Below are 24,750 nucleotides of genomic sequence, written 5' to 3' on the forward strand. Positions count from 1 at the left end.
ACTCTGAAGCCGCTTAGAATTATTTTCTGAAAATTGCAGACGATACACTTTTCGGAATTTGTGCAATACCTTTTCTACGAATATAAATTTAATAATACTCAAAATTGATTAAAAACGGAAACAGAAACAAGGGTAAAAAAAAAAACAATCGCAACTACTCGTATCCCTTACGACCCTTTTACCCAAGGTATTAGGACTTCGCAAAAATATCCTTTCCGCTTTGCTGCTTTTCAATAGCCCCAGAGATCCCTCTCGAAATTCATTTGACTGGCAAGCTCTGACGAAACGAACTTTTGGATGCAACTTTTGGCAAGTATTAACCCTAGAGTTGACCTTTGGAAAGACTTTGGCTAACAGTCAGCAAAACAAAGGCTGGCTAGTTTCCACTTCCGGCAGCTGAGAACTTTGCAGAGAAATAATATTTACTTTTACCACGGCGACCTTCCGTGCAGCTTAGTCAAAAGTCAACGGGCGTTAGATAAGTAATACTATGTTTGGCTTGCGATTGATATCAGCTTGGAATTTGTGCGATTGAGATAAGATCCAACTTATCTTTGGAAATATTCAAAAATCAAAATATATTTTTTCGGTTGCCAGGCAGAGAGGTTTTTGGTTGTGTATACACATCAAAACAAATCAACTTGCAGTTCGTAAAATATCAAAAACTGAATGAACAACAAAACGCACTGAAACTTACATTTGCATTGAAAAATGTTTACAAAAAAGATTTCAAAAATCATTTACCAGTCAAAACGCTCTCGGCGAGGCAGTTGAGTCCAAGTGCTTAAGATATGTGTTCTCTTGATACATTTATTTAATACTCGTCACTTAACACATATTTAATCATTTTTGTTGTACCTTTCCATTCACAAAATGCTTGGCATTTGAGATATTTTCCTTTGATGATTTTTTCCAACAATATTAAAAGCCACACACAAATATTTTCCCGCAGCACTCGCGGCAAAAGTAGCAACAAACTCAATGAAATTCAATGAAACTCTTGTTTTCCGCCCGGCCAACGTTGCGTATGAGCGACGACGACAAACTGAAGCCAAAATCCATGTCCGAAAAGCCAAGCAGCTCGGTCGCATCGAACATGTTGGTGTTGGCTGGCATGACGAATCTCATCGAACATGTTGCGACTGTAGGTGGACGGGTGGATGTGGTGACGGCCTTCGAGGGAAGCGGGAGGTTCTGCTGGCTTATCACTAAAAATTAAGACAAAGATGTAACGCGCTATAAACGAAATAAAACAAGCAAACAGCCGGGGGTTAAGAGGTTAAAGGGGTCGACGCGGTTACAGCCACGGTGCATGCCATTGCAAAGGCTTATAAAACTATTTAAGCCACACTCGCGGTTGCGACCAGGACTTTGCCTATTTTTCACCAAATTATACAAATGAATTTGAATGGTAGAACGTAAACGAAAGCAATGGGTTAAAATTTGTTATGTTGGCATTTAATTTATTAAAGCACTGAAGACTTATTTATGCAAAATTATGCAAAAACCCCCGTATCATTTTAATTCTGGTTCGGTTCGGGGTTCGAACCTCAACAATAGGTTTCCGGTTTGCGAATCGGTTCGTCAATACGCTTAAAAAAGGCTTTGATTCGAACCAAGGCCTTTTTTTAAATAACAATAAATCCTTAGTTATTCTCATTCTTCATAAATATAGATAAACTTTACAAGTTTACAGAAATTTACATAATAATTGCGTTCTATGAAAGCAGAAATATTTAATCAATTGAATTCCTCTGGCTTGTATTTTATAATAAATTTTAATGGACTTTAGATGCCTTAAATTTATTTTCTTTAGCATTCCGCATGCATGTCTTTGATAACATTAGTAAAAAATGGATGCAGTCTACGATAAGGATAAGATATTATTGATTAAAGTTAGCCAAATGAACAGGATTATTAAATGCGCAATAAATGGTATCCTTTGCTTAAGCAATATAAAATTCTATTTTCTTTTCTAAGCAGATTGTTAAATACACATTACCCAAAATAATGTTAACATTAAACAAATAGTTACATCATTTCTTGAACCGAATCCGATTTATTAAAGGATCGGGTTCGGTTCCTGTATATGGTACTGTTTTTTTTTTCTAAAAAAATCTGAAACACTCCGATTTTCTGTGCTCTTATAATTTGCTGTGCTTAATAATATACGTATTTCAAACATATCTCAAACAACTAAGACACAGCTGAGCTCTTGGAAAATCTGCTTTTACTTAACCTCATTCCCGCGAAATCCGCAGAATCGAGACTGAAACTGTAGTGATGCACATTTTGTTACCAATTCTAGCTTATCTGCTAATGACTGTGAGAAAGGCCGGCTTTTAAATTAGGGAAATGGAAAAGCGAAAGGGGTGGGAGGATAGAGTCGAGATTGCGTGGGCTTCTTCTGACGTGTTGATGTCTCTCTTTCTTGGCCAAATTCTTGCGCGTTACTTGGCTTTTGTTGCCTTTAAATGATTTTCCATTTGCACATTTCACGCGTCCAAACGGTTGCCTTGTTTTTGTTCTTGCCGCTGGCTAGAAAATTCGCGTTCATTCATAAAAAAGAAGGTGAACAAGCTTGTGGGCGTCGGAAGAGCGTCGGGAAAGCGTCGAACGATGAGCGTGGAAAACGGAAAACAATAAAACGCCAGGCAGCGACGCGACGTCGACGCCGGCAGACCAGACAACCAGGCGTGCTAAGTGAAAATCGAGGGGGTGCGGAAAAGCGCGGCGATGTGGGCGGAAAATCTTGTGGGAGGGAGGAGGGGAGGCGGAGGGAGGCACCCAAGTTTTTTGGTCGTTCGCAATTTTCGCTCTCATTGTTGTTGCGTCTCTTACTTTTCGCTTTATTTATATTAATACACATCGCATTCGTATCAATGAGTGTGTTTTGGGCTGGGAAATCTTTGTCTCTGTGTGCGTCTTATTTTTATTTATTTTCTTTTTACCCAACGCGCCTGAAAACAAAACACGAAGCGAGCAAAAAAAAATGAATGCCGCATATTTGTTACTTTTTACTACAAACACAAACGAGGGAACAAAAAGAAATTTTCAAACAACAGAACCGGAAAAAGGAACAAAACTTCGAACACTGCGGGAAAACTGTTATCTGCACAGAGAGAAATTGTATTTCAAAACGATAAACTACTTCGACTTGGAAAACTATAAGAAGCTATTAGACTTCACAAACAAATATATACTGATATTACTAATAAATGTACAAGAACTAGTTACAATAGCTCTAAAAATTAAATTATTTATCTCATTCTAAACTCTTCTTTTTTTAACTCCTATGAATTGGAAATTCGAAAAATGTGCAATGTTTTCTTTTATGTGTTCACCTAAAGAAGGGAAAACCTACGAGCTCCCATACTCTGGCATTTGATTTTTTTCCGTTTCTGCCAGCAAGGAAAATAAAACAGAAATAAACGGAAAATGTCAACCCAAACAAGACAAAGAACGAGCTGCTAGTCGATAAGGTCGTTCAAATCAAAACACACACAGAATCGGGTTAGGATTGTTGGGAGCAGGGAAAAAAAAGGACACGAAATGGAGGAGTCTGGTAGTCCTTCCCCAAAGCCAGGATAAGCTCTAATGCCTGGTAGGATCTTCAGTTTCTTTCGCCGAAACTCTGCATACCAATGCCATGATTTATTTATTATTCTCATTAGCGGCTTTTGGCGGCTCGGTGCTCTCGATTGGATCATTGTTGATAAGGGTCGGATTAGCGTCATCAAAGCTCAAATTTCAGCGATTACAGAGCGGGGACTTTACATCGGAAAGCTTGTTGTCGTTCGCTTACGTAAGCCATTTTTCGCAATTCGCTTGATGCCAAAAACCTGCGTTTATTTTTAAAAGCAAAGCAGCAAAGAAACCCGCAATTACATCTATCTGTGTGCTGTGCAAATAACTCACGGCTCATTTGCAGCTGCACCTGAAGGCTTATTAAGACCTGGCACAGGAACCCCTTAGTCGGAACCCAAAACACCAAAACATCCCATGTGCCATGCTAGCCGAGTTATGAGAACTGCCAGCCGAGTTAAATCACAAGGGGCCAAATGAAATAATGATACTCGTACCGGGCGCACACAGTTGGCATTTTCGATTTGCGTCAACGTCGTCGGCCGCTGTCAGTGTCCGGAACATGGACGAACCCAGTCCGTAGAAGCCCCAATCCCCAATCCCCATGCCCATGCCCATGCCCATGCCCACATCCCGACCCGCGCGGCTGAAGGGAAGCTGCCTGCTCATGTAAAATTGATGTACAAGCGGTCCCGTCTGGTCTGCATTCGAAATAATTATTAATAAAAATAATGTGCCATGAAATGTTTTCGTTGTCGTCCTCGCCGATGCACTTCCGCCTCCGCCCGCTCGCCACGCCATCTTCCTCCCTCAGCTGGTGGATGGCATGGTTCTCGGGTAATTAACACTCAGCGGGAAAGTTCAGTCAGCTGAAAGACTGACTCGGGACCCATTCTGCAGGCCAAGATGCGCCGCACCTCTCGGATTTTATGCGTTTTATGATTCCTGAGATGTCGCAGGGAGCTTTGCTAAATGGGTTACTTAAAAGTTGAAATGAAGAAAGTGTCGAAAATGCATTGGAACTTCGGGGTATTAACCCAAAACATCAACAATGTGCCACAAGTTAGGTAATACTTTAAGGAATGCAAGAATGAGAAATATTTATTCCCAGAGAGATTGCTTTGTTAGCAAAGATAATGCAACAAAAAAAAGAAAAGTAAATAAAAACAATATTATTATTAGCGTTAATTAGCGGGACAACTATTATTCACACTGAAGAAAGGACTAATTGGCAATTATCAACGAGCCCTGAACATCCTTTTTGAATTGAAGTCCAGGGTTTACACTTTGGAAAGCCACTCGGGTTGCCCCTCTTGTTAGCCGTTGCTTTGTCGTACTGTGCCTTCAGCTAATTATGGCATTTTTCTTGCTAACAATTACTGCCAAATGGCTGAGAGCACATTGGGCATTAAGTAGCTGATTACTCAATCCCCGGCAGACGCCATTGGTTTGCGATTCGCGCAGCGCTTTCAATTAGCCACGGATCCAATTTTGAATTTAATTAAATCGATTATTTTTAAACGGGCAGTATAATTACATTTTATTTTGCATTAATTGCTGCCGCCTTCTGCCGCCCGGTTAGGCAAACATTTCGTTTTCGCATATAACTTTTATTTATATTTGAAAACTTGGCACAAACCGTGCCACACAATGTGCAGTGGATGACGCAAGACGTATATTTTCTGCCTTTGGCAGGCGACTGACTGGTGGTAAGCCCAACGTGAATTTAGCTGCATTCAACATAAGATATTCGCTCTTGTTTGCATTGGCATTGCAGTAACTCGCAGGCATTTTAATTACTTTCAAATTAATGGCACATATGCTAGGCGCAGTCAACGCAGTCCGCGTTGCGCATACGCCGCGTTGTCCGTCCGCAATATTGACACATTAAAGCAGAATAAGCCACAATTATGCGAATGTGGTTCACGATTTTCGCCATTAGCCACGAGAAAAGGGGAAGGTAGAGGTGCACAGTCGTTTGTCGTTTGTTCATTGAAAAATATCACCGAGTATCTTAGCCGCGAACAGGCGATAAATAGATAGATAGAACTCAGAGCAGGGCATTTGAAATGCTTTCATTGCACAGGAAAATAAAAAAAAGGTAATGCAATTTAACATTTGTTAAGTAGTTTAGTGATAGATTTGGTATAATAATGACTTTTCAATTTAGTAGCCTAGCTGGCAAATCAGAGATATTTGATTGTTTCAAATTCTGTACCCAATCATTGCTATAAATTCGCCTATTCACAATTTTCCCATTTCTGCACCCAGACGCATACGAATAAATAATAATAAATCCGCAAAATGGGCGGCGAATCGGCAAATATGTAAAAAATGCTGAGCGCGACAAGCGGCGGCGGAAAATTAGTGAGCCAGGGGCACTCGAACGCGCACCCAGCGATGCCATCATTTCGATGCCCAGAAAGTTGGCAACAAATTCGCGCGCCGTTTCTCAAGTGCTGTTCGCCGCCACGCCCACCGCGATGCCCAACGCCCCGGCCACGCCCACACTCGCCCACAGAGAAGTGAAGTGCTCGAATGCGGCTCTAGAGCATTTTGTTGGCGCTGAGCGCCCCATTGAAACTGTTCATGCCATAAACTTTTGCAGCTCGAGTTTTCGCGCACATTTTCCCCTCCAGTTTTTTTTTGTTTTTTTTTTTTTGGTGTGCTGGGCATTGGGCCATTGCATTGTGAAATATTCAATAATAATAATAATAATAATGTTCGCCTTGACCACGACGCATATGCTGAGTGCCAAAATGAATTCTCTGGCTCTGGCTACCCCTTGAAGTATTCTCGAAGGACACGGGTGTTTGGTCTATGTGGAGGATAGAAAGACGGGGAAATGTTTGCCAAAATATGCGCAGAATAAATAAAGTCTAAAGTAAACATTTGGCAATGTTCAGCGCATTTTCACATTTGAATTACACATGAAGCGTTCAATTTTATTTCGTTCTCTTGTCAGTTTTTAAATGTTTTTTTGCAGCAAGTTTTATGTAGTCTATGTTTTAAGCAAAAGTTGAGCATTAATCAAATTCTTAAAAAAATATCTGAATTCCTTTGAATATTCCTGCCATCAACGTTCTTCATTGGAAATTAATTGGCAGAACTTAAAACATTAAATTATACAACCATCCAAGTTCATTGGCTTATTTCGGAAAAGTTTCGCCATCAGAATGCAAACACATTTTTGGCTTTTGTTGTCTGCATGAAATTGATTAATTTATTTTTATGTTTATATATTCGTGTGGGGCCCTTGTTATCCATTTGCCATTAGCGCCATTGTCAGCGCACTCGAAATTCGAAATGCTTTGTGATATATATTTTTTATATCAGCCAGACAGCATCTAGCCGTGGATTTATGTATCCTCTATTTCATTTACTGTATACATTATTCCGAGATCTCTGGGCCAGCGGACAGTTGGCCATTAAATGGAAGACCTGCACCCCTCGTCGCCACAGAGTTCATCATGTTTCATTTTTCTCAGTTTACATTCAATTTGCTTTCGACATTCGCTCGCAATGGTGTTTGAGCCAAAACATTTGGTTTCACTTTGCGCATAATTAACTTTTGCAGTTGCCGCCTGGCGAGCAATTTGCTTATTTATGTACACTTTCGATGATTATGAATTCAGGAAGTTTGCTCTCGATTTGGCAATTTTCAGGGATTAGAAAAGAGGAAAGAAAGCCTGGGATAATTATGCATAAATAACTAGCGTATTGTGTATAAGCAAATTGAATTGTTTGGCTTTTCTGAAAAAGTTACACAAACAAATTTAAGCGCAGCCATAAATATTAATCAACTAATGTTTTGTAAATGCTAAAATGCGTTCAATCTTACTTATAATGCTTAAAATGCTTAACATTTACAAATGACATCAAATGAGTGAAATCTCTTTATTTTCACACAGCATAAATTTTCAAATTTGGTGTTACGATTGAAATTAAACTTTTGTATGTTTTCCTTCTCCCATGTGCCACGTTGCGTATGAGTAATGAGCAGAAGCATTCGATTTCGCGCTCTTGGAACAATGCCAAGCGTGCTCAGACAATGGACCATTGAGCAGAAAACTGGTCAGGGGAGAAGTGTGGGAAAATGGAGAGGAATGAGCAGCGCAGCGCAGACACAGACGCAGCGACGGCGAGGAATAAAAGCCATTGCCAAAATAGCGAAGTAATTGCAAATCGCCAAACTCGTGCACTCAGTGCGAAGGAATGTGAGTACGTGTATAAATAATTCGGGACCTCCTGGCCGAGATGAGTTTCTAGTGCTATTTATACTCGCACGCAGCTTGATATGGCTTCGCAATCTGATTTTCGGCGAGCCTTATGCTGTCTGCCATACAATGGTCCGTGCTCTTTGATTACGCATACGCCCCGTTCCCCAGACAGACTTCATTTGTGCACGCATGTGCGCTTAATTGTCAGCAAAGTGCACTCCACCTTTCACTTACTTACTTAAATGTAATTGCACATAAGTGCAATTAAACAGCTTGACGCATGCGGCGCGAATTTCCACGCTTGGCAAGTCGCCTCGGAAAACTCCAACTACCAACTACCAACTACCAACGAGCTGTCAGCTGTCCGTTGCCAGGAGCAACTTAGCTGCCAATTCCATTAGGGAGTATGCTGGGTAATTAGCTTATGAAGTCTTTCTAAATTTGAACTCTTTAAATGACATCCCCTCACCGCTTCTTCGCTCCAATTGGGTGTCAGATTATAAAGTCTAGCACTTTGAAATGATGACAGAATTATGCTCGTCTGCAATTTATTTCGGGTCCTTTTTGAATTCTATCTACAGCCTTCAGAAATTATCTTATGCTATATAGTTATCTTTTTATTCGAGTCCATAATGCCGGTATCCCTTTTCTTTCGCTTTTCCTTTAACAATTGATTGGCATCGCCGACATGCCCGTAGAACCACCTCCTTGGCCACTTCTGCAGTTTGTCTTCATTCATCTCGGGCAGCATCGCCTGTAAGTCGTAAATTTTAAATGCTTTTGTAGGTCATTGCTGCCGAGATGGCAAAGTCCAGGCAATGAGCATTCAAACGAGGCGAAGACGAAAGTTCGAGCTGAACCTGTGCCAAGCGGGTCTTTTGAACTGCAGCCTCTCCGCTTTCCTCCAGCTCACTTTTCCTCTCGGTCTCGGCAAGACGAAGGAAAATTTATGCGCCTCGCTGCGCCGGTCAGCGAAATGGCGCCAAGGTTCAAAGCTCCAAGCAAAGGTTGTGGCAAAGGGGGGCGGGGCCAGTAAGTGGCCCCCTCCTTCACTGGCCACATGATTGAGTTTTGGCCACCGTTGTTCCCTTTTTCGACACTCTGCCTTCGCTGGGTTTCTGCATTCAGCTTTATGGCAAATTGTTTGCAACAGTGTTTGAACTTTTATTTGGGGCCATGTTCTCTTGTTTTTTCGGCCATGCAAAACATGTCGCAACAGCCGTGGAAAAATTGTAGCTGCACTGCAGCCTACCAAAGGACAAGGGATACGCGTACACGGAAATGGGGGAGGGTCGCAAAAATGTTGCCCCATCACGTATACGTAATGTGTTACGTTCAGGCAACAACAACGAGGGTTGTGCGAGAAGTATTCAAACGGAAATTAGTTCAATAGCATGGCTTTAATGAGTTAGTTAGTTGAAATAAATGAGAGAATGCTTCACTTTAATAATCATCAATATATGTTGATATATTCTGTAATTACTGCCAATAAGCCAATAATATACAAATATATATCCAATAAAAATATGCTAACTTCTTTAATGGAAATTCTCGAATATATCAGAGTCAAATGAGCCGCCCGTTCTGAAATCAAATCACTTTATAGCTATCGAGGAGCGGGCTAACAAATACACAGCTACTTATTGCAATTTCAGCCACACACATACATATACATATATATATATATATATATATATATATATATATATATATGTAACATGGAGTAAGGCTGAAGGCTGGCAACAACCCGGTTGGCAGCGCTGTTGAGCAGCAACATGATTGTCGGAAATCGAAGTTATCGACAATCAGTCATCGAAGGAACGATCGCAAGGCAGCAGTGGAGTCGAGTGGAAGTCAGCGTTGCAGGCAGTCGAGTTCTCAGCAGCAGTCGTTCGGTCACAAACTAAGAATACTTTACATAATTACCGCATTTAGAATTAAACTAATAATTAAATTAATAATAAACAATAATAATAAACAATCTTACATGGGGGCTCGTCCAGTCCTAAATCGGTTATATGAAGGTGCAGTTGTTTAAAGAAAAAAGACATTGTTGTGTGCGTGGGTATAGTCTTTAAAAGTTGTAAAGTTGTGGCTATATCTATTGCATTTAAAGTTGGAAAAATCAGTTGTACAGATTTTGTTTGAACACAAGTCGGTAAAAGTCGGGAAAGCTGCTAGAGAGAACTGATAAAGTCGAAATTGTCGTGTGCGTGGATTTAGTCTTTAAAGTTGTAAAGTTATGGCTACGTCTACTGCATTGAAAGTTGAAAAAATCGATTGAACTCATACAGACTCAAGTCGTTTTGCTGTTGTGGAATTTAAAACAATTAAATTGCAAAGGTGGTGAAATTCGTTTCTAACGAAAATCAAAATTTGTCTTTTAACCGGTGACGCCGTCTGCAAAATCGACTACCGTCGCGCCGTTAGAACATTGTCGTTGTTTGCTGGTGTTAGTGCCTTGTCGCGGAATGTTCACACGTACACCACCTACAAATAAAAAACTTAACACCGACCAAATACAAGCAATTCTAGAGAACGAAAGCGAGGACGAAAGCAGAAAAGAAAAAATGAACGAAGAAGATCAAAAGTTGGCGCCTGTAGGAGAAGCAGAGGCAAAGAAGCAGAATAAAGACGCTAGTGCTAAAGTCGAAGAGAAATTTGAACAAATGATGAATACTCTAACCCAGAGCATGTTGGCAAAATCTAAACAAGAGGGGCAAGTAATTATCGCTGCAGAAAAATTTGAAAAAGTTGTAAGTGACTGTGATGGCAAATCAATTCCTATTAAAAAATGGTTTGAAATTTTTGAGAAAAATGCCGAGGCATATGAACTTTCGGAGAAACAAAAATATGTTCAAGCCAGAAGTAAGATGATTGGATCAGCAGAACTTTTCTTAGAATCTGAATGTGTCAGTGGATACACTGAACTCAAAGAGTTACTAATTGAAGAATTTTCAGGCAGCTATAATAGCGCCGTTATTCACAAAAAGTTGCAAGACAGGAAGAAGAAGAGGGAGGAAACTCTACACGACTATTTGTTACAAATGAAGAAAATAGCAGCCTTAGGTGAAGTTGAAACAGTTGCTTTGATAACTCATATCGTAAACGGCCTCGACATTAAAAAGGAGTATAAGGGTGCTATGCTCCGTTGTAAAACTCTTAAGGAATTAAAGCAAGAATTCGAAATCTACGAGAGTCTGAATATTGTTGACAAGCCGAATATTCAACCAAAACCAAAGCAAATTACACAAGGTGTAAAAGCAGATCACTGCTTCAACTGTGGTTCGAGGGAACACAAACGAAAGGATTGTACACTTCCTACCAAATGTTTCAGCTGTAATCAAGAGGGCCATATCTCAAGCAAGTGTCCGGAAAAAGTAAACAGCATGCGCATTCACGTTGATAGTGCACGAACAAAGCCAGTAATCATAAATGGGATTATCATCAACTGTCTGGTGGACACAGGATCAGATGTGACCATAATTAAAGAAGCTATATTCAAGAAGATGAAAGATGTTGATTTAAACCGCACTGCAACAGTATTGCGAGGTTTGGGAAATGCCTCAACACAGCCGATTGGATGCTTCAGAGCATTAATCAAGACCGACCAGGTGGAAGCAAGCCACAACGTTTTAGTCGTCCACGATTCTAAATTCAGTTGCGATGGAATAGTGGGACACGATTTTATCAGCAAGTTTCGTCTTATCTGTAGTGCAGAAGGCTATACTTTTCTTGACCTGGAAGCAGATAAAAAACAAGCGGTTGAGTATTCCCAAATGTTTAATATTTGCGAAGAATCTTCTTTTACAGTTGCACCACAATACCGAGAAGACGTTGAACGCATGATAGAGAGAACATACGAAACACCACCCAAGCAGATAAAGCAATGTCCAGTCGAACTCAAAATTATTCCTGATGGCGTGATTAAACCCTTTCGCCATGGACACACCCGACTATCTGAAGAAGAAGCTATAGCTGTAAAGAAGCAGGTAGAGGAATGGGTCGAGCAGTCAATCGTCCGTAAATCTACATCAAATGTTGCCAGTCGCATAGTCGTTGTCAAGAAAAAGGATGGTACCCTACGCGTTTGCGTGGACTATAGAAAATTGAACACCATGGTTCTGATGGATTGTTTTCCGGTACCCATAATGGAGGAGGTGCTTGAAAAACTGCAGAGTGCCAAATGGTTTACAACCATGGACTTACAGAACGGATTTTTTCATGTGGCCGTAGAAGAAGCCAGCAAGCCGTACACAGCATTTGTTACCCGAGAAGGCTTATTCGAGTTTAACAAAGCGCCCTTTGGTTTTAAGAATTCCCCAGCAGCGTTTATACGGTTCGTTCAATTTATTTTTCAAGAACTAATCAATTCCAATATAATGCAGCTATATATGGATGACATAATTGTATATGCCGCTACCCCAGAAGAATGCATGGAAAAGACGGAAATGGTACTTAAGAGAGCTGCAGAATTTGGTCTAAAAATAAAATGGAAGAAGTGCAACTTTATGCAGAGGCGAATTCATTTCCTGGGACATATTATCGAAGGTGGACAAATATGCCCTGGAAAAGAGAAAACATCAGCAGTGAATTCCTTTGGAACACCTCAGAATGTAAAAGCCGTTCAAGGATTTCTGGGTCTCACAGGATTCTTCAGAAAATTCATACCTGGATACGCCCAAATTGCGAGACCACTGACGGACCTATTAAAAAAAGATGCCATTTTCAACATTGGACCAGTAGAGCAGCAGTCGGTGAATAAGCTGAAAGAGATTCTGGTAAACGAACCAGTATTGAGGATCTACTCACGAGAAGCAGAAACCGAACTTCATACAGATGCCTCTAAGGACGGGTTAGGAGCCGTTTTATTGCAGAAGTTCGAAGGCAGTTTTCACCCAGTCTGCTTTTGGAGCAGAAAAACTACAAAAGCCGAATCAAATCGTCATAGTTACTACCTTGAAGTAAAAGCCGCATACTTAGCTCTGAAAAAGTTCAGACACTATTTATTGGGAGTCCCTTTCAAGCTCGTCACGGACTGTGTCGCATTTAAACAGACAACAAAAAAAGCAGATGTCCCAAGAGAAGTTGGCCCATGGATTCTCTATATGCAGGATTTTAATTTTCAACCCGAACATCGTGCAGGAGAAAGAATGAGACACGTTGATTTTTTAAGCCGCCATCCCCAAGCATGCATGATGATAACATCCGAGTTGACAGCACGTATTAAAAAGTCGCAGCAGAACGATGATTCAATTAGAGCAATCCTGGAAATTCTAAAAGATCGTCTATTCCAACCCTACAAGCTAAAAGGTGGCCTGTTGTATAGTATGGTCAATGGCAATGAACTACTGGTTGTCCCTGCACTAATGGAGAGGGAGGTGATTCAAAGCGCACATGAAGTTGGCCATTTGTCGTTGCAAAAGACGATGCATAGCATACAGCAGCAATTTTTTATTCCTCATTTGGAATACAAGGTAAAAAAGCTAATTTCTAACTGTATAAAATGTATCATCCACAGCAAAAAGTTGGGAAAGCAGGAGGGATATCTAAATTGCATAGATAAAGGAGACGCACCGTTGCACACACTACACATCGATCATTTGGGGCCAATGGATTCATCGGCCAAACAGTATAAATACATTCTGGCAACAGTCGATGCGTTTTCAAAGTTTGTCTGGTTATTCCCAACCAAATCAACCGGACAGGAAGAAGTGGTCAAGAGGCTGACCGACTGGTCAAACATTTTTGGTTTCCCTAAGCGAATTGTTAGCGACAAAGGAACGGCCTTTACGAGTGGTGCGTTCGAACAATTTATGAGCAGCCATAACGTGGAACACGTCTGCACAACTACTGGAGTGGCCAGAGGCAACGGCCAGATAGAACGAGTAAATCGTTTAATTTTGGCAATAATATCAAAGCTGTCTTCAGACGAACCGTCGAAGTGGTACAAATATGTGCCTGAGGTACAAAAGGCGATCAACTGTCACGTGCATTCATCACTGAAGCTGTCACCATTTGAGGTCATGTTTGGCACCAAGATGTACACCCGAGTTGAGGATCGGTTACTGGAACTGCTCCAAGAAGAAGTGGTCTGTCAATTCAACGAGGACCGCTATGAGATGAGACAGCTGGTAAAACGCAACATCGAGCAGGCGCAGAAGGACTACAAGCGCAATTACGACAAAAAGCGCCGAGCTGAATACAAATACAAAGCAGGTGATCTGGTTGCAATTAAAAGGACCCAATTTGTAGCTGGCCGCAAGATGGCAAGCGGGTATTTAGGTCCATACGAAGTCACAGGGGTCAAAGACAATGGCAGATATGACGTTAAAAAAGCAGCAAACGTCGAAGGACCCAATGTCACATCCACCAGCTGTGACAACATGAAGTTGTGGAAGTACATAGCCGAAAATGCAGACCTATTGTCATCCGGGTCGGATGATGATGATCAGGAGGGCCGAATGTAACATGGAGTAAGGCTGAAGGCTGGCAACAACCCGGTTGGCAGCGCTGTTGAGCAGCAACATGATTGTCGGAAATCGAAGTTATCGACAATCAGTCATCGAAGGAACGATCGCAAGGCAGCAGTGGAGTCGAGTGGAAGTCAGCGTTGCAGGCAGTCGAGTTCTCAGCAGCAGTCGTTCGGTCACAAACTAAGAATACTTTACATAATTACCGCATTTAGAATTAAACTAATAATTAAATTAATAATAAACAATAATAATAAACAATCTTACATATACATATACCGATGCACAGAGCCAAGGCAAAACTCACCAAATTCACAGACAACTCAGAAACTCGGTGCTCCAAAGCGGCGCAAATCTTCAGTTTGGATTTATTGTTATGCGATTCTCTCTAGTCTATATATATATAAATACAGGCTATATATACGTATGTGTGTTGGCATGGCACTGCGGTGAAATGTATTACAATTAATTTGGCACACACGGCGTATGCTGAATATTATTTGGTCTCTGCAATTGAGCAAATCCGCGGCAATTGGCAATTATACAAATTCTCTTCGCAGACAATCGCAACTGCATACAGTGCGCAGCAGACGGCCGGGTGCGCGGGAGGGGGCGTGGCAAATCCACCCACGGCCATGGTGATTGATGATTCGACCTCCGATGATGTGACAAAGTGGCAGTTCTGTACATGGTGCCACCCACGATGCCCGAGGTGATTCGAGGTCGGGTCAAAGGTCTGCGGCTGATTTGAACTTTAAATGTTGCAGCGACATTTGCATTTGGGCTTTAAAAATATCACGCACGTGCACTATGGCTGCACATGCATTACGTCCAGCTTGCAGTTCACTGAAGAAGCGAAGATATTTACCCACGCCAGTTCACCCAGTTGTCAATATAGTACGCTGAACTTGTATTTAATGCGTTTATTTCCATATTAAGATTTATTATTTATTTATACTCGTAGAGTGCAAGGGTATACCAGATTCGTTAAAAAGTATTTAAAAGGCAGAGGGAAGCGTTTCAGACCATATAAAGTATTCTTGATCAGGATCAATAGCTGAGTCGATCTGACCTGTGTCCGTTTGAACGTCGATATCTCAGGAACTATAAAGCTTAACGTTCTAGCTTTTATATGTATTGCGACCAGAACTGTATTTGAAAAACTGCATTATATTTTTTATATTGTTATTATTAGTCTTTTAAATTTCTATCGATTTTATATAAAAAAATCTTTTTGCCACGCCCACTATATCGATATGCCAGAAATATTATTAAATTTTGCGTTCTCACTTCCACTCACTACGTAATGGGTATCTGATAGTCGGGGAAATCGACTATTGTATTCTGTCTTGCTTCACTTGAATAAATGAAGCAAATGAAAAGGAATTTAAAAATAGTCAAATACTCGACTATCAGATACCTCTCACCCAACTTACATACGAGAGGAAGATAAAGATATTCGAAAATGGAAGAAGACATTCTTTTGCCATATTCCGAAGCAAAATTGCAATTCGTATGATTCATACTTTTATACTTCCAGAGATCTCGACTTTTATTCGGACAGATAAACGGACAAACGGACTTTAGGTTATGAGACGCTTTCTTCTTCATGTATCATTCTTTCTAATGAGTCTAGTTTAGCCTGGTAACTCTACGAGTAGATGGAATAGCTGATCCCAACTGACACTACTTGTCTGGATGCACTTACCTGTGTGTCAACAAAGAATGCATCTAGTGCGTCTAAAAGCAGCCAAAAGGACCACCTGGGTGCCGCCTCCAATGCCGATGATCGAGCTAATGGCCGCCAAGGCATGGAGCGATGACATGGGGTTCGGTCTAACGAGGAGGATGGACGGCAGGTGTCACAGCGACGGGCGCACTCTCTTCATCCATCCGCTTGGGCCGCACCACTCGACGCGGGGAATCCGGATCCCGGCCAGAACTTCAAACGCTTGCCGCGCACTTCGTTTATTTACACAAGAAACAAGTTTATGCCCGAGAAGAACCATTCGCAGGCACTTAGCAGGCGCTCGCGTTTATTATCTTAATAATAATTTCAGAGTTCAGGCGGCGCTCTTTGACGCACAACTAGGGATTCCTGCTCGCATGAGAATGGGATTTGGATCGGTATCTCTGGGTCCCGACCAACTGCACCGTGCGAACCGGAGGCGGCAACTAAGCGAATCGAGAATCTGTTGGCACTCGCGCTTCCCAAGAGCCAAGTGCACGCCAAGCGATTTGTTTATCCATCTGCTGCGTACGCGCGAATTTGTTCGTTATTAATTGCAATAAATGGTGTCGGCGTGGGCGCTTTTATTTATTTCTGTTTTTTGTTTTTGGTCGGTATGAAATGTTTGTTTCTAATTTTCGCGTAACCGAAATATTTGAATAATTCAGCGCCCTCTGGTGGCGGGTAGCGTTTGATGGCGATGGTTGTGGTTACGCATTTCAATGCTTTTCAGCACTGGTAATTTAAACAACTCAATTTGAAATCTACAAATATTCAAACCTTTCTTTTTCAATATTGCCTTTTGAGCCACAATATTTAGTAAGTTTATTTATTTACAGATATTTTCATGCTTACACTTATGTAATAACCCTTCTTCGTAATACTTTTGCAGCTAATCTACAACATTCTAATTTCAGTTAATGACCTGACAAGGTGCCACATCCTCGATCTCCTCGCCATCGAGGGCTTTGATTTGGCACTGGCACAGGAACTGCACGATCTTACGCTCGGCACTTGCCCGCTCAGACGGACTCAGTCCGTCCAGCAGCATCTGAGCCTTGGCAAGCAGGCTGTTGGCAGGCTGTGTACTTCGCTGTTCTCGCTCCTGCTCCTGTTCGTGGTGAATCTGGGCCTGCAGCTCCCGGGATTGCTGAAGCACGGTCTCCATGTTGGCAATCACGGTGGTCAACAGTTTGTCGGAGATGGCGGCAGACGGTACAGAGTCCCCAGGGAGAGAGGAGGACTCCTCTACGACGGGATTTACCCTGGCGATTGTGTGAATTATTTCCTCACTGGTGGCCGGCGTGGTGGTGGTCACCTGGAGCTGCTGTGGTGGCTCCAAGTCCTGCCGTGCCGTCGCTTCGCTGAGGATAAAATCGTACGGCGTTGCTTGCTCCGCCTCCGATAGTATCTCAATCTCTTCATCGTAGGCCAACTCAAGATCATCCTCCAGATCGTCGTTGTCCGTACTGTAGGGGTAATCAGCGCCCCAGATTTGCTCACCACTGGAGATCACCATTCCCTCCGGCTGTTTGCTGGTCTTTCCCGAAGGATTTCCTGCTTTGGGTGGTCGTCCACGTCGCTTGATGTTCTCCAAAACCAGGGGCACTCCTTTGCGGAAGTGGCGGCCCAGAAAGAGAAGGTCGTTAAAGTACCTCCACGTGATGGGCGTGGACTGGTTGATCTGATGACTGCGGAACTCCCGCCCGAAACGATCACGCAGCTTCTTCCAGCGGTTGTAGCAAAGTTCCTCTATTGAAAATTATCGGCATTAAGGGCTGAAGATCAAGAGGGTTACCCCGAGCTCACCCGACACATTTAGGTTTTCAGAAATCTCTCGCCAGGCTTCGTTTTTCGCTGCTAGGTTCTTGGAGACTCTGATCTTGTGACGATCATACAGCACGGGATGAGACTTGACCAGCTCAATGAGCTGCTCGTTCAGCAGGTCATCCTGGGAGTCCTCCTCCTCCTCGTCCTTTCTCCGCCTCTCCTGCTCCATGTCCACTTTTGTGCGCTTTTTCCGCTCCCTGGGCTCAAAACGCATCCCGTCGAGACTCTCGTTCCTTGCCAGTCCCTGTTTGTAGTGATCCTTGAGAAAGAGCAGTCGCGGAAACATGTCCCAGTAGGTGGGCTCATCCGGACGCTCCTGGAAACGGCGAAACTCCTTGCCGAAACGATCGCGAATGCTCTTCCAGCGCGTAATGCACGCCCGTTCCGAGGCTCCTAACTTCTGGGAGATGGCCTTCCAGGCCGCGTCCTTTTGCGCCGCATTCTTCACGCTCCTCGCGCAGTCCTTGTCGTACAGGATCGGGTGTCTCTCTATCAATTTAATCAGCTCATCGTCGTCCATTGATTTTCGCTATTATTTGTTTTTATTTATTCTGAACGATCCGGCAGCCTGGCGGGAAATATTGATAGTCGATAGGCGATGGGTCATCGCACAAAAAGGGCTGCCAGATTATTCTGTTAAAAAAATGTGCCTCTTAGTTTTATAGCACCGTTATTATAACAATGTTAAATAAAATATTTGTGTGTTTGTCTTAAAATGTCTTAATACATATTTATAATTTAAAGTTCGTGTGTACGAATTTCGTTTAAAATATATTCTATTTTATATATTTTAAAGAAAATTCTCTTTATGTTTGTTAAAATCTGCTGGTTTGAATTTCTGTGTAACCTGATAACATTGATGGTCGATAGCTCGATACTTCAATCTTTCCATCGGTGAGTTTGCCCCATCTCTATTGTGCTACCTGGCAACGCTGTGAGCAAGGAAAATACGGCAGCGTGCTCCCCGTTTTCCATCCACGTTTTGTTATAATTTTATAAGTATTACGGTCTGAGACCGATTTTGCACTGCATCGTGCGCGCTGCAAGTACTGGCGATTGGAAATTGGAGGCGCGAAAAGAGGATAAGGTGGATTTTCTTGCAACTGTGTGTGTGAGCATTGGAATTCGCCCGTGTGTGTGGCGAGAGTGCGTCCATGTGTGTGTGACGGACCAAAAAAGCCGACATCAGCGCCCATTTTTTGTTGTTGATTCATTAATACGCCCGTCATGCACCAGTATTGGTGAGTTGGAGCAGCGCACCGTCTTACTCGCACTCAACGGAGCGCAGAAAGAGCGCAGGGAGCGGCAGAAGAAGAAGCAGCGAGCAGCAGCACCATTAGCGGCAGTCAACGTCATATAATTTGTCATCGAAATTGGCACACTAAAAATAACAGTTAACTTCAACCGCCATGATCCTGCTGGAAATCAATAATCGGATTATCGAGGAGACGCTGCTGGTCAAATACCGTAATGCCCAGGCTGGGTAAGTCAATGCCTTCCAGTCCCGTTTCCCCAATTTCCATTCCACCATTTTGATTTCTATGCTGCATTCCCCACCGTTCTGTTATCACCAGTCGGCTTTGTTATCAATTTCGTTAGCTCTCTCTTTCCTCGGGAATAAATTTGGGTGTAGTTCCAGCCTTGGAACACTCATCGCTGCAGCTCTCTCCCTCCCACACACGTACCCAAGTACAGTGCAGCCCCCTTACGTCGACAGCGTATTAGTTAATTCATTACAACTCGCTATTCGCATCATCGGTGCTGAAAATCTGCAAAACTGACTCATCCATTGACGTGCATTCAAACGCATACGCTTGTGATGATCGAAAATATTAGTATTTATTTGTTCCTAATCCCGAAAAAGGATATTATTATTGAAGAAACATTATCAAAGGAGTCGTGTTACGAAAGAAATATGTTTAAGCTAAACGGTTTAGAAGAAGCTTAGACGAAGCTTACAGACTAACAAAATTATTAAAATTAGTAAAATAACTTATTGTACTAACAGCACTATCAGCAGAAAGAGGTATTTGTGTTTGGTAGCGAATGATTAAGATCTCACATAAATAAATGTATTTAAATGCTAATAGTTATGATGCCATTAGTTTATTCCCGATAAGATTGCAGTGTAATGCCTGAAATTAAGGCAATAAAAGTTATAAATTGTGGAACAAAAGTGGCATACTTGGAAAAAATCTCCTGTTGTGTCTCAAATGTTCCAAAATAAACCAAAAGGACGAACGGCATCCTGAATAATCAATCATATTATAGCAGATGACTTGTGTTCGTGTACATAAAAACTAATAGTTTCAATATTACTCCCCTATTATCTGTATTCTTGGGAGACAAAGTTTACATGCTAAAGATTCTCCATTTTCCGTGTCTACAACGCTCCGATATAAATTGTAACGCTTAAATCATCTTGAGTAATTCTTTTTGTTTCTTAAGATAAATACTTTCGTGTACATTATTGCAAATTTTAGGCTTTGGAGCCAAAGTGGCATTCTTCAAAAACAATATTTGATCTGTGTCTCAAAAGCTCCAACATTAACTAGAAAGACGAACGGCATCCTGAATAATCAATCATATTATAACAGATGACTTGTGTTCGTGTACATTTGCCATAAAATGTTCAACTTTTGTAATATTCTGGAGTCAAAGTGGCACGTCTTACGATCTTCCTGTAACTTGTGTCTCAAATGCTCCAATATCAAACGAAAGGACGAACGGCATCCTGAATAATCAATCATATTATAGCAGATGACTTGTGTTCGACTACAATAGTATTCGATTTATTAGACCAATAATGCCTCGGGAGACAAAGTTTACATGTTGAAGATGATGTGGCTTCTTTTTCGTGTCTACAATGCTCCAAAATAAATTGTTCGTTTAAATCGTCTTATTCGATTTATTTTATTGCCTAAGATGGTTGCCAACTGCACAACAACTAATTAAATATTTGGGTGGAGTTAAAGTGGCATATTTTATAGCTTTCCTTTGATCTGTGTCTCTATCGCTCCAATATCAATTTTATAAGCGAACGGCATCCTGTTTAATTACTTATATTAAGACAGACGACTTGTGTTCGTGCACAACTTCAAAATGCTTCAATAGTCATATGGAGAAAAAGTTTACATGCTAAAGTATTTTTCTTTTCCGTGTCTACAATGCTCCAATATTAATTGAACGTCTAAATCATCTTGGATATAATTATATTTCCATAGATAAATACATTCGTTCACAATACATTCGTTGTTCATATGAAAATGGATTGGAGTCAAAGTGGCACACTTAATCCATTTTTATTTGTGTCTCAAATGCTCCAATATCAAATGCAAAGGCGAACGGCATCCTGAATAATTATGCATATTATAACAGATGACTTGTGTTCGCCTACAATAGCTCCTGATAGCTTTACATTCCTTTATAAGACTCCCGTCTTCGGAGACAAAGTTTACATGCTAAGGATAAGATCTTTTTCGTGTCTACAATGCTCCAAGAGCAAATGTTCGTTTAAATCATCCTTGGCATTCAATATTTTTGCTGTGGATGCATTTAATTCGTGCACATATTTATAGATATGTATGTCGTGGAGGTAAAGTGGCATTCTCGGGATATATAAACCTGCCTGTGTCTCAAACACTCCCAAATCAACTTGGTTGGCGAACGGCATCCTGAGTAATTAATAATATTACATCAGATGACTTGAGTTCGCGCACAATCGCTTTAAGATCGCAAAGTACGATTTAGGAGCCAAAGTGGCATGCCTTGGAACTTTTATCCAATTTGTGTCTCTAATGCTCCGATACTAATTATACAAACGAACGGCATCCTGTTTGATCCTACATATCACAATAGATGACTTGAGTTCGTGTACATTATTCAGAAATATTTGTTTAGTTCTTGTAATTGAATTAAACTAAATTTAGATATCGGCTTAGCGATCCAGATACAAATACATACGGATGTTTTAATTTATTCGAAAACGCAAAATATAATTTTATTGCTGCTGGTTTCTTTTGGAAAAATAATCGGGTATAAACGAGTTTATGTGATAAGATACGGTGGAGTGTGGGGAGCATGACTAATAAGCAAGAAAATAAATGAGAATTTACTTTTTAATTCTCTTTCCAGACTGAAGCCTGAATCGATAGACATACGAATAGCAGACTTCGACGGCGTCCTTTATCACATTTCCAATGTGAATGGCGATAAAACAAAAGTTCGGGTAAGTGTACCGCGTACTATTCATTTAGGATAAATCCAACATTAACGATTTCTCACTTTTCTTGGGCTGCGAAACAGATCAGCATATCGCTGAAGTTCTACAAACAGCTGCAAGAACATGGAGCCGACGAGTTGCTGAAGCGTGAATATGGCAGTCTGCTTACAGACACGGAAGAAGGTACGTTCGTGTTTAAGTTCGGCATTTAAAGAAGTTAATTACTCTCGTCTAATTGCAGGCTACAATGTTTCCGTACTTATCAACCTGGAGGAGATTCCCGAGGACTGCGAGCAAATCGCAAAGAGAATCGGACTGCTGAAGCGCAACTGTTTCGCATCGGTTTTTGAAAAGTATTTTGACTATCAGGAGCAGGGCGAAGAGGGCCAAAAGCGTGCCGTCATTAACTACCGCAACGATGAGACTTTGTAAGTCAGAAAAATATGTTTTTGACTCGTCCAAGCGCTGACAATCTACAATCGATTTGCAGATATGTGGAAGCCAAGCCTGATCGTGTCACCGTCGTCTTTAGTACCATTTTCCGGGACGAAGACGATGTCATTATCGGCAAAGTATTTATGCAGGAATTGAGGGAAGGTCGGCGTGCCTCGCACACCGCACCACAAGTGCTCTTTTCGCACCGAGAACCACCATTGGAATTGGCCAACACGGACGCTAGGGTGGGCGACAACATTGGCTATGTCACATTCGGTATGTTAAAGGTTGAATGGTAAACCATGTGCTGTGGAGCCAAAGTTTACACGTTAAAGTGCATTTGTCTTTTCCATGTCTACAAGGCTCCATATAAATAGTATCGTTAAAATCATCTTGAACATTCTAGTTTATAAATATATCCAATGATAAATACTTCCGCGCACAATAATGCATTAAAGTCACCTGTGGAGTCAAAGTGGCATGTTTTAAATTACAATTTGAATTGTGTCTCAAATGCTCCAATATCAACAAGATATGCGAACGGCATCCTGAATAATCAATCATATTATAGCAGATGACTTGTGTTTGTGTACAGTAACACACCAACCCAGAATCCCCAAGCTGAATTGTTCAGTGGAGACAAAGTTTACATTTTAACAGTATTATCGTTTTTATGTCTACAATGCTCCGAAATCAATATCCGATCCAATTATCCAAAGCAGTCTTATATTTCCTTGGATGATTTCTTTCGTTACAAAAATGTCAGTATATTCCATATGGAGTTAAAGTGGCATATTTTTAATACTTACCCTAAATCTGTGTCTCTAAAGCTCCAATATTAAATAAATAGACAATCGGCATCCTGAATAATCAATCATATTATAGCAGATGACTTGTGTTTGTGTACAGTAAAAGAATATCTTAGACTGCCTTTTTTAAATGGAGACAAAGTTTACATGTTAACAATATTATCGTTTTCGTGTCTACAATGCTCCAAAATCAATATATTCGATCGAATCATCCGAAGCAGTCTTATATTTCCTTGGATGATTTCTTTGGTGCACAGTGCACAGCTAATGTAATCCCAATGGAGTTAAAGTGGCATATTTTGTATACCTTCCTTCAATTTGTGTCTCTAATGCTCCAATATTAAATAAGTAGACGAACGGCATCCTGAATAATCAATCATATTATCGCAGATGACTTGTGTTTGTGTACAGTACTTCTTAGAATTGAACCGATGTTACACTTTGAAATATCCAAAAGAAACAAAATAGTAACGACTCATACTTGTTTTTTGCAGTACTCTTCCCTCGGCATACCAACAAAGAAACAAGGGACAATACCATTAACTTAATTCACATGTTCCGAGATTACTTGCACTACCACATTAAGGTAAGTGTTGTATGCAGCTATGCAAAAATATCTTTTATATATTTGAAATATGCATTTTTGAGCAGTGTTCAAAGGCTTACATTCATTCGCGCATGCGAGCAAAAACCTCGGATTTCCTCAAGGTGCTAAATCGTGCAAGGCCAGAGCCCAAAAACACGGAGAAGAAAACTATAACGTGAGCATTGGACTTTCCATAACGAATTCTGATTACTAACTCGTGTTCTTTTTGCAGGGGGAGAACTTTCAAGCGCATCGATTGATGTGTTCAGTATATTTAGTTGTTTTTATATAAATACAAAAAATAAATTGTGTATTAAAATTCGATATCCGAATGGTGAATCCAACATAAACTAAACCAGATTGCAAGACAAACCCAAGTATTCCAAACAGAACCGTAAGGCTAAATGTAAGCTCAGCAAAATAATGATCAAAGAATTAATAGTTACGCGTTAGTAAATGAATTGTGTGTGTTTGTGTCGAGTCATCGTCAAATCCGTGTCTCCGCCAATTTGTTACAGTCATAGGCCGAGTCAGCGCCACAGCTGAGCCGCATTTTAAACAAATAAACGTAGACTTAAGTGCAACATGAGAACTAAAACTACCATGTCAAAGCGAGCAACACGACTAAGGGATGCCACCAACTTGTTATATAGTCGCAATGGAGGATTCATCCCCGCAATTAGCCTGTATGTGTAGAAAGCGCATTTAAAAACGTACTGCAAATATTAACAAACCTTTGATACAGCAATCGGAATTAATAAAAACGAGAAAATCAAACTGCAATGTAAAATAAAAAAAGGGACACTCTTTTAATCTCTAGCTAGCTGCAGACGCTCGAATACACTTTATTTTCTAGCTTAT

The 24,750-nt window shown here is 41.1% G+C and overlaps 3 protein-coding genes and 17 non-coding genes across 24 annotated transcripts in view, besides 3 other annotated features; 18 read left to right on the forward strand and 2 right to left on the reverse strand.

Moving 5' to 3' along the window:
• CG10947 (uncharacterized protein) overlaps positions 1-16,453 on the reverse strand; it is a 29,508-nt gene extending 13,055 nt beyond the window's left edge. The window contains exon 1 of one of the 3 annotated variants that reach the window (NM_136187.3): positions 15,987-16,453. The gene's annotated coding sequence lies outside the window, so the exon portion shown is untranslated. Of the gene's footprint in view, positions 1-744; positions 1,050-15,986 lie in introns of those variants that run through there. The other 2 variants (NM_165328.3, NM_165329.3) reach the window with 2 other exon arrangements.
• Positions 9,518-14,546: a mobile genetic element.
• Positions 15,255-15,629: a mobile genetic element.
• Positions 15,804-15,843: a mobile genetic element.
• A 372-nt stretch (positions 16,454-16,825) lies between the features above and the next one.
• On the reverse strand, positions 16,826-18,571 carry CG10949 (uncharacterized protein). Of its 2 annotated transcripts, none has more exons than NM_001299172.1 (2): positions 17,817-18,571; positions 16,826-17,759 (listed from the first exon to the last, which is right to left on the reverse strand). In NM_001299172.1, exons 1-2 carry the CDS (start codon positions 18,355-18,357, stop codon positions 16,921-16,923), a joined length of 1,380 nt encoding a protein of 459 aa, NP_001286101.1. In that variant the 5' UTR covers positions 18,358-18,571; the 3' UTR covers positions 16,826-16,920. The 2 variants fall into 2 exon arrangements, with proteins under 2 accessions (NP_001286101.1, NP_610032.1); NM_136188.3 differs by having other exon boundaries at positions 17,817-18,421.
• Positions 18,572-18,709: 138 nt separating this feature from the next.
• Positions 18,710-24,680, forward strand: Arpc2 (Actin-related protein 2/3 complex, subunit 2). 2 transcript variants are annotated; one of them, NM_001299173.1, is made up of 8 exons: positions 18,710-19,320; positions 21,972-22,065; positions 22,143-22,242; positions 22,301-22,487; positions 22,550-22,770; positions 23,798-23,889; positions 23,955-24,064; positions 24,122-24,680. In NM_001299173.1, the coding sequence occupies exons 1-8, from the start codon at positions 19,247-19,249 to the stop codon at positions 24,147-24,149; spliced, it is 906 nt and encodes a 301-aa protein (NP_001286102.1). In that variant the 5' UTR covers positions 18,710-19,246; the 3' UTR covers positions 24,150-24,680. The 2 variants fall into 2 exon arrangements, with proteins under 2 accessions (NP_001286102.1, NP_610033.1); NM_136189.4 differs by having other exon boundaries at positions 18,743-19,320.
• Positions 20,001-20,134, forward strand: snoRNA:Psi18S-525a. Its single transcript, NR_003764.1, has one exon. It is a non-coding gene; the product is annotated as a snoRNA:Psi18S-525a (small nucleolar RNA).
• snoRNA:Psi18S-640a lies at positions 20,176-20,307 on the forward strand. Its single transcript, NR_003765.1, has one exon. It is a non-coding gene; the product is annotated as a snoRNA:Psi18S-640a (small nucleolar RNA).
• Positions 20,323-20,457, forward strand: snoRNA:Psi18S-525b. The gene has a single exon (NR_003766.1). It is a non-coding gene; the product is annotated as a snoRNA:Psi18S-525b (small nucleolar RNA).
• On the forward strand, positions 20,487-20,620 carry snoRNA:Psi18S-525c. Its single transcript, NR_003767.1, has one exon. It is a non-coding gene; the product is annotated as a snoRNA:Psi18S-525c (small nucleolar RNA).
• On the forward strand, positions 20,650-20,786 carry snoRNA:Psi18S-640b. The gene has a single exon (NR_003768.1). It is a non-coding gene; the product is annotated as a snoRNA:Psi18S-640b (small nucleolar RNA).
• On the forward strand, positions 20,798-20,934 carry snoRNA:Psi18S-525d. Its single transcript, NR_003769.1, has one exon. It is a non-coding gene; the product is annotated as a snoRNA:Psi18S-525d (small nucleolar RNA).
• On the forward strand, positions 20,956-21,083 carry snoRNA:Psi18S-640c. Its single transcript, NR_003770.1, has one exon. It is a non-coding gene; the product is annotated as a snoRNA:Psi18S-640c (small nucleolar RNA).
• snoRNA:Psi18S-525e lies at positions 21,109-21,238 on the forward strand. The gene has a single exon (NR_003771.1). It is a non-coding gene; the product is annotated as a snoRNA:Psi18S-525e (small nucleolar RNA).
• snoRNA:Psi18S-640d lies at positions 21,279-21,409 on the forward strand. The gene has a single exon (NR_003772.1). It is a non-coding gene; the product is annotated as a snoRNA:Psi18S-640d (small nucleolar RNA).
• On the forward strand, positions 21,427-21,561 carry snoRNA:Psi18S-525f. Its single transcript, NR_003773.1, has one exon. It is a non-coding gene; the product is annotated as a snoRNA:Psi18S-525f (small nucleolar RNA).
• Positions 21,585-21,718, forward strand: snoRNA:Psi18S-525g. Its single transcript, NR_003774.1, has one exon. It is a non-coding gene; the product is annotated as a snoRNA:Psi18S-525g (small nucleolar RNA).
• snoRNA:Psi18S-640e lies at positions 22,804-22,927 on the forward strand. The gene has a single exon (NR_003775.1). It is a non-coding gene; the product is annotated as a snoRNA:Psi18S-640e (small nucleolar RNA).
• Positions 22,957-23,091, forward strand: snoRNA:Psi18S-525h. Its single transcript, NR_003776.1, has one exon. It is a non-coding gene; the product is annotated as a snoRNA:Psi18S-525h (small nucleolar RNA).
• snoRNA:Psi18S-640f lies at positions 23,128-23,253 on the forward strand. The gene has a single exon (NR_003777.1). It is a non-coding gene; the product is annotated as a snoRNA:Psi18S-640f (small nucleolar RNA).
• snoRNA:Psi18S-525i lies at positions 23,270-23,405 on the forward strand. The gene has a single exon (NR_003778.1). It is a non-coding gene; the product is annotated as a snoRNA:Psi18S-525i (small nucleolar RNA).
• On the forward strand, positions 23,434-23,562 carry snoRNA:Psi18S-640g. Its single transcript, NR_003779.1, has one exon. It is a non-coding gene; the product is annotated as a snoRNA:Psi18S-640g (small nucleolar RNA).
• Positions 23,581-23,716, forward strand: snoRNA:Psi18S-525j. The gene has a single exon (NR_003780.1). It is a non-coding gene; the product is annotated as a snoRNA:Psi18S-525j (small nucleolar RNA).
• Positions 24,681-24,750: the final 70 nt, after the last annotated feature.

The sequence above is a fragment of the Drosophila melanogaster genome, chromosome 2L (genome assembly GCF_000001215.4).
Source record: "Drosophila melanogaster chromosome 2L".
Taxonomy (NCBI): Eukaryota; Metazoa; Arthropoda; class Insecta; order Diptera; family Drosophilidae; genus Drosophila; species Drosophila melanogaster.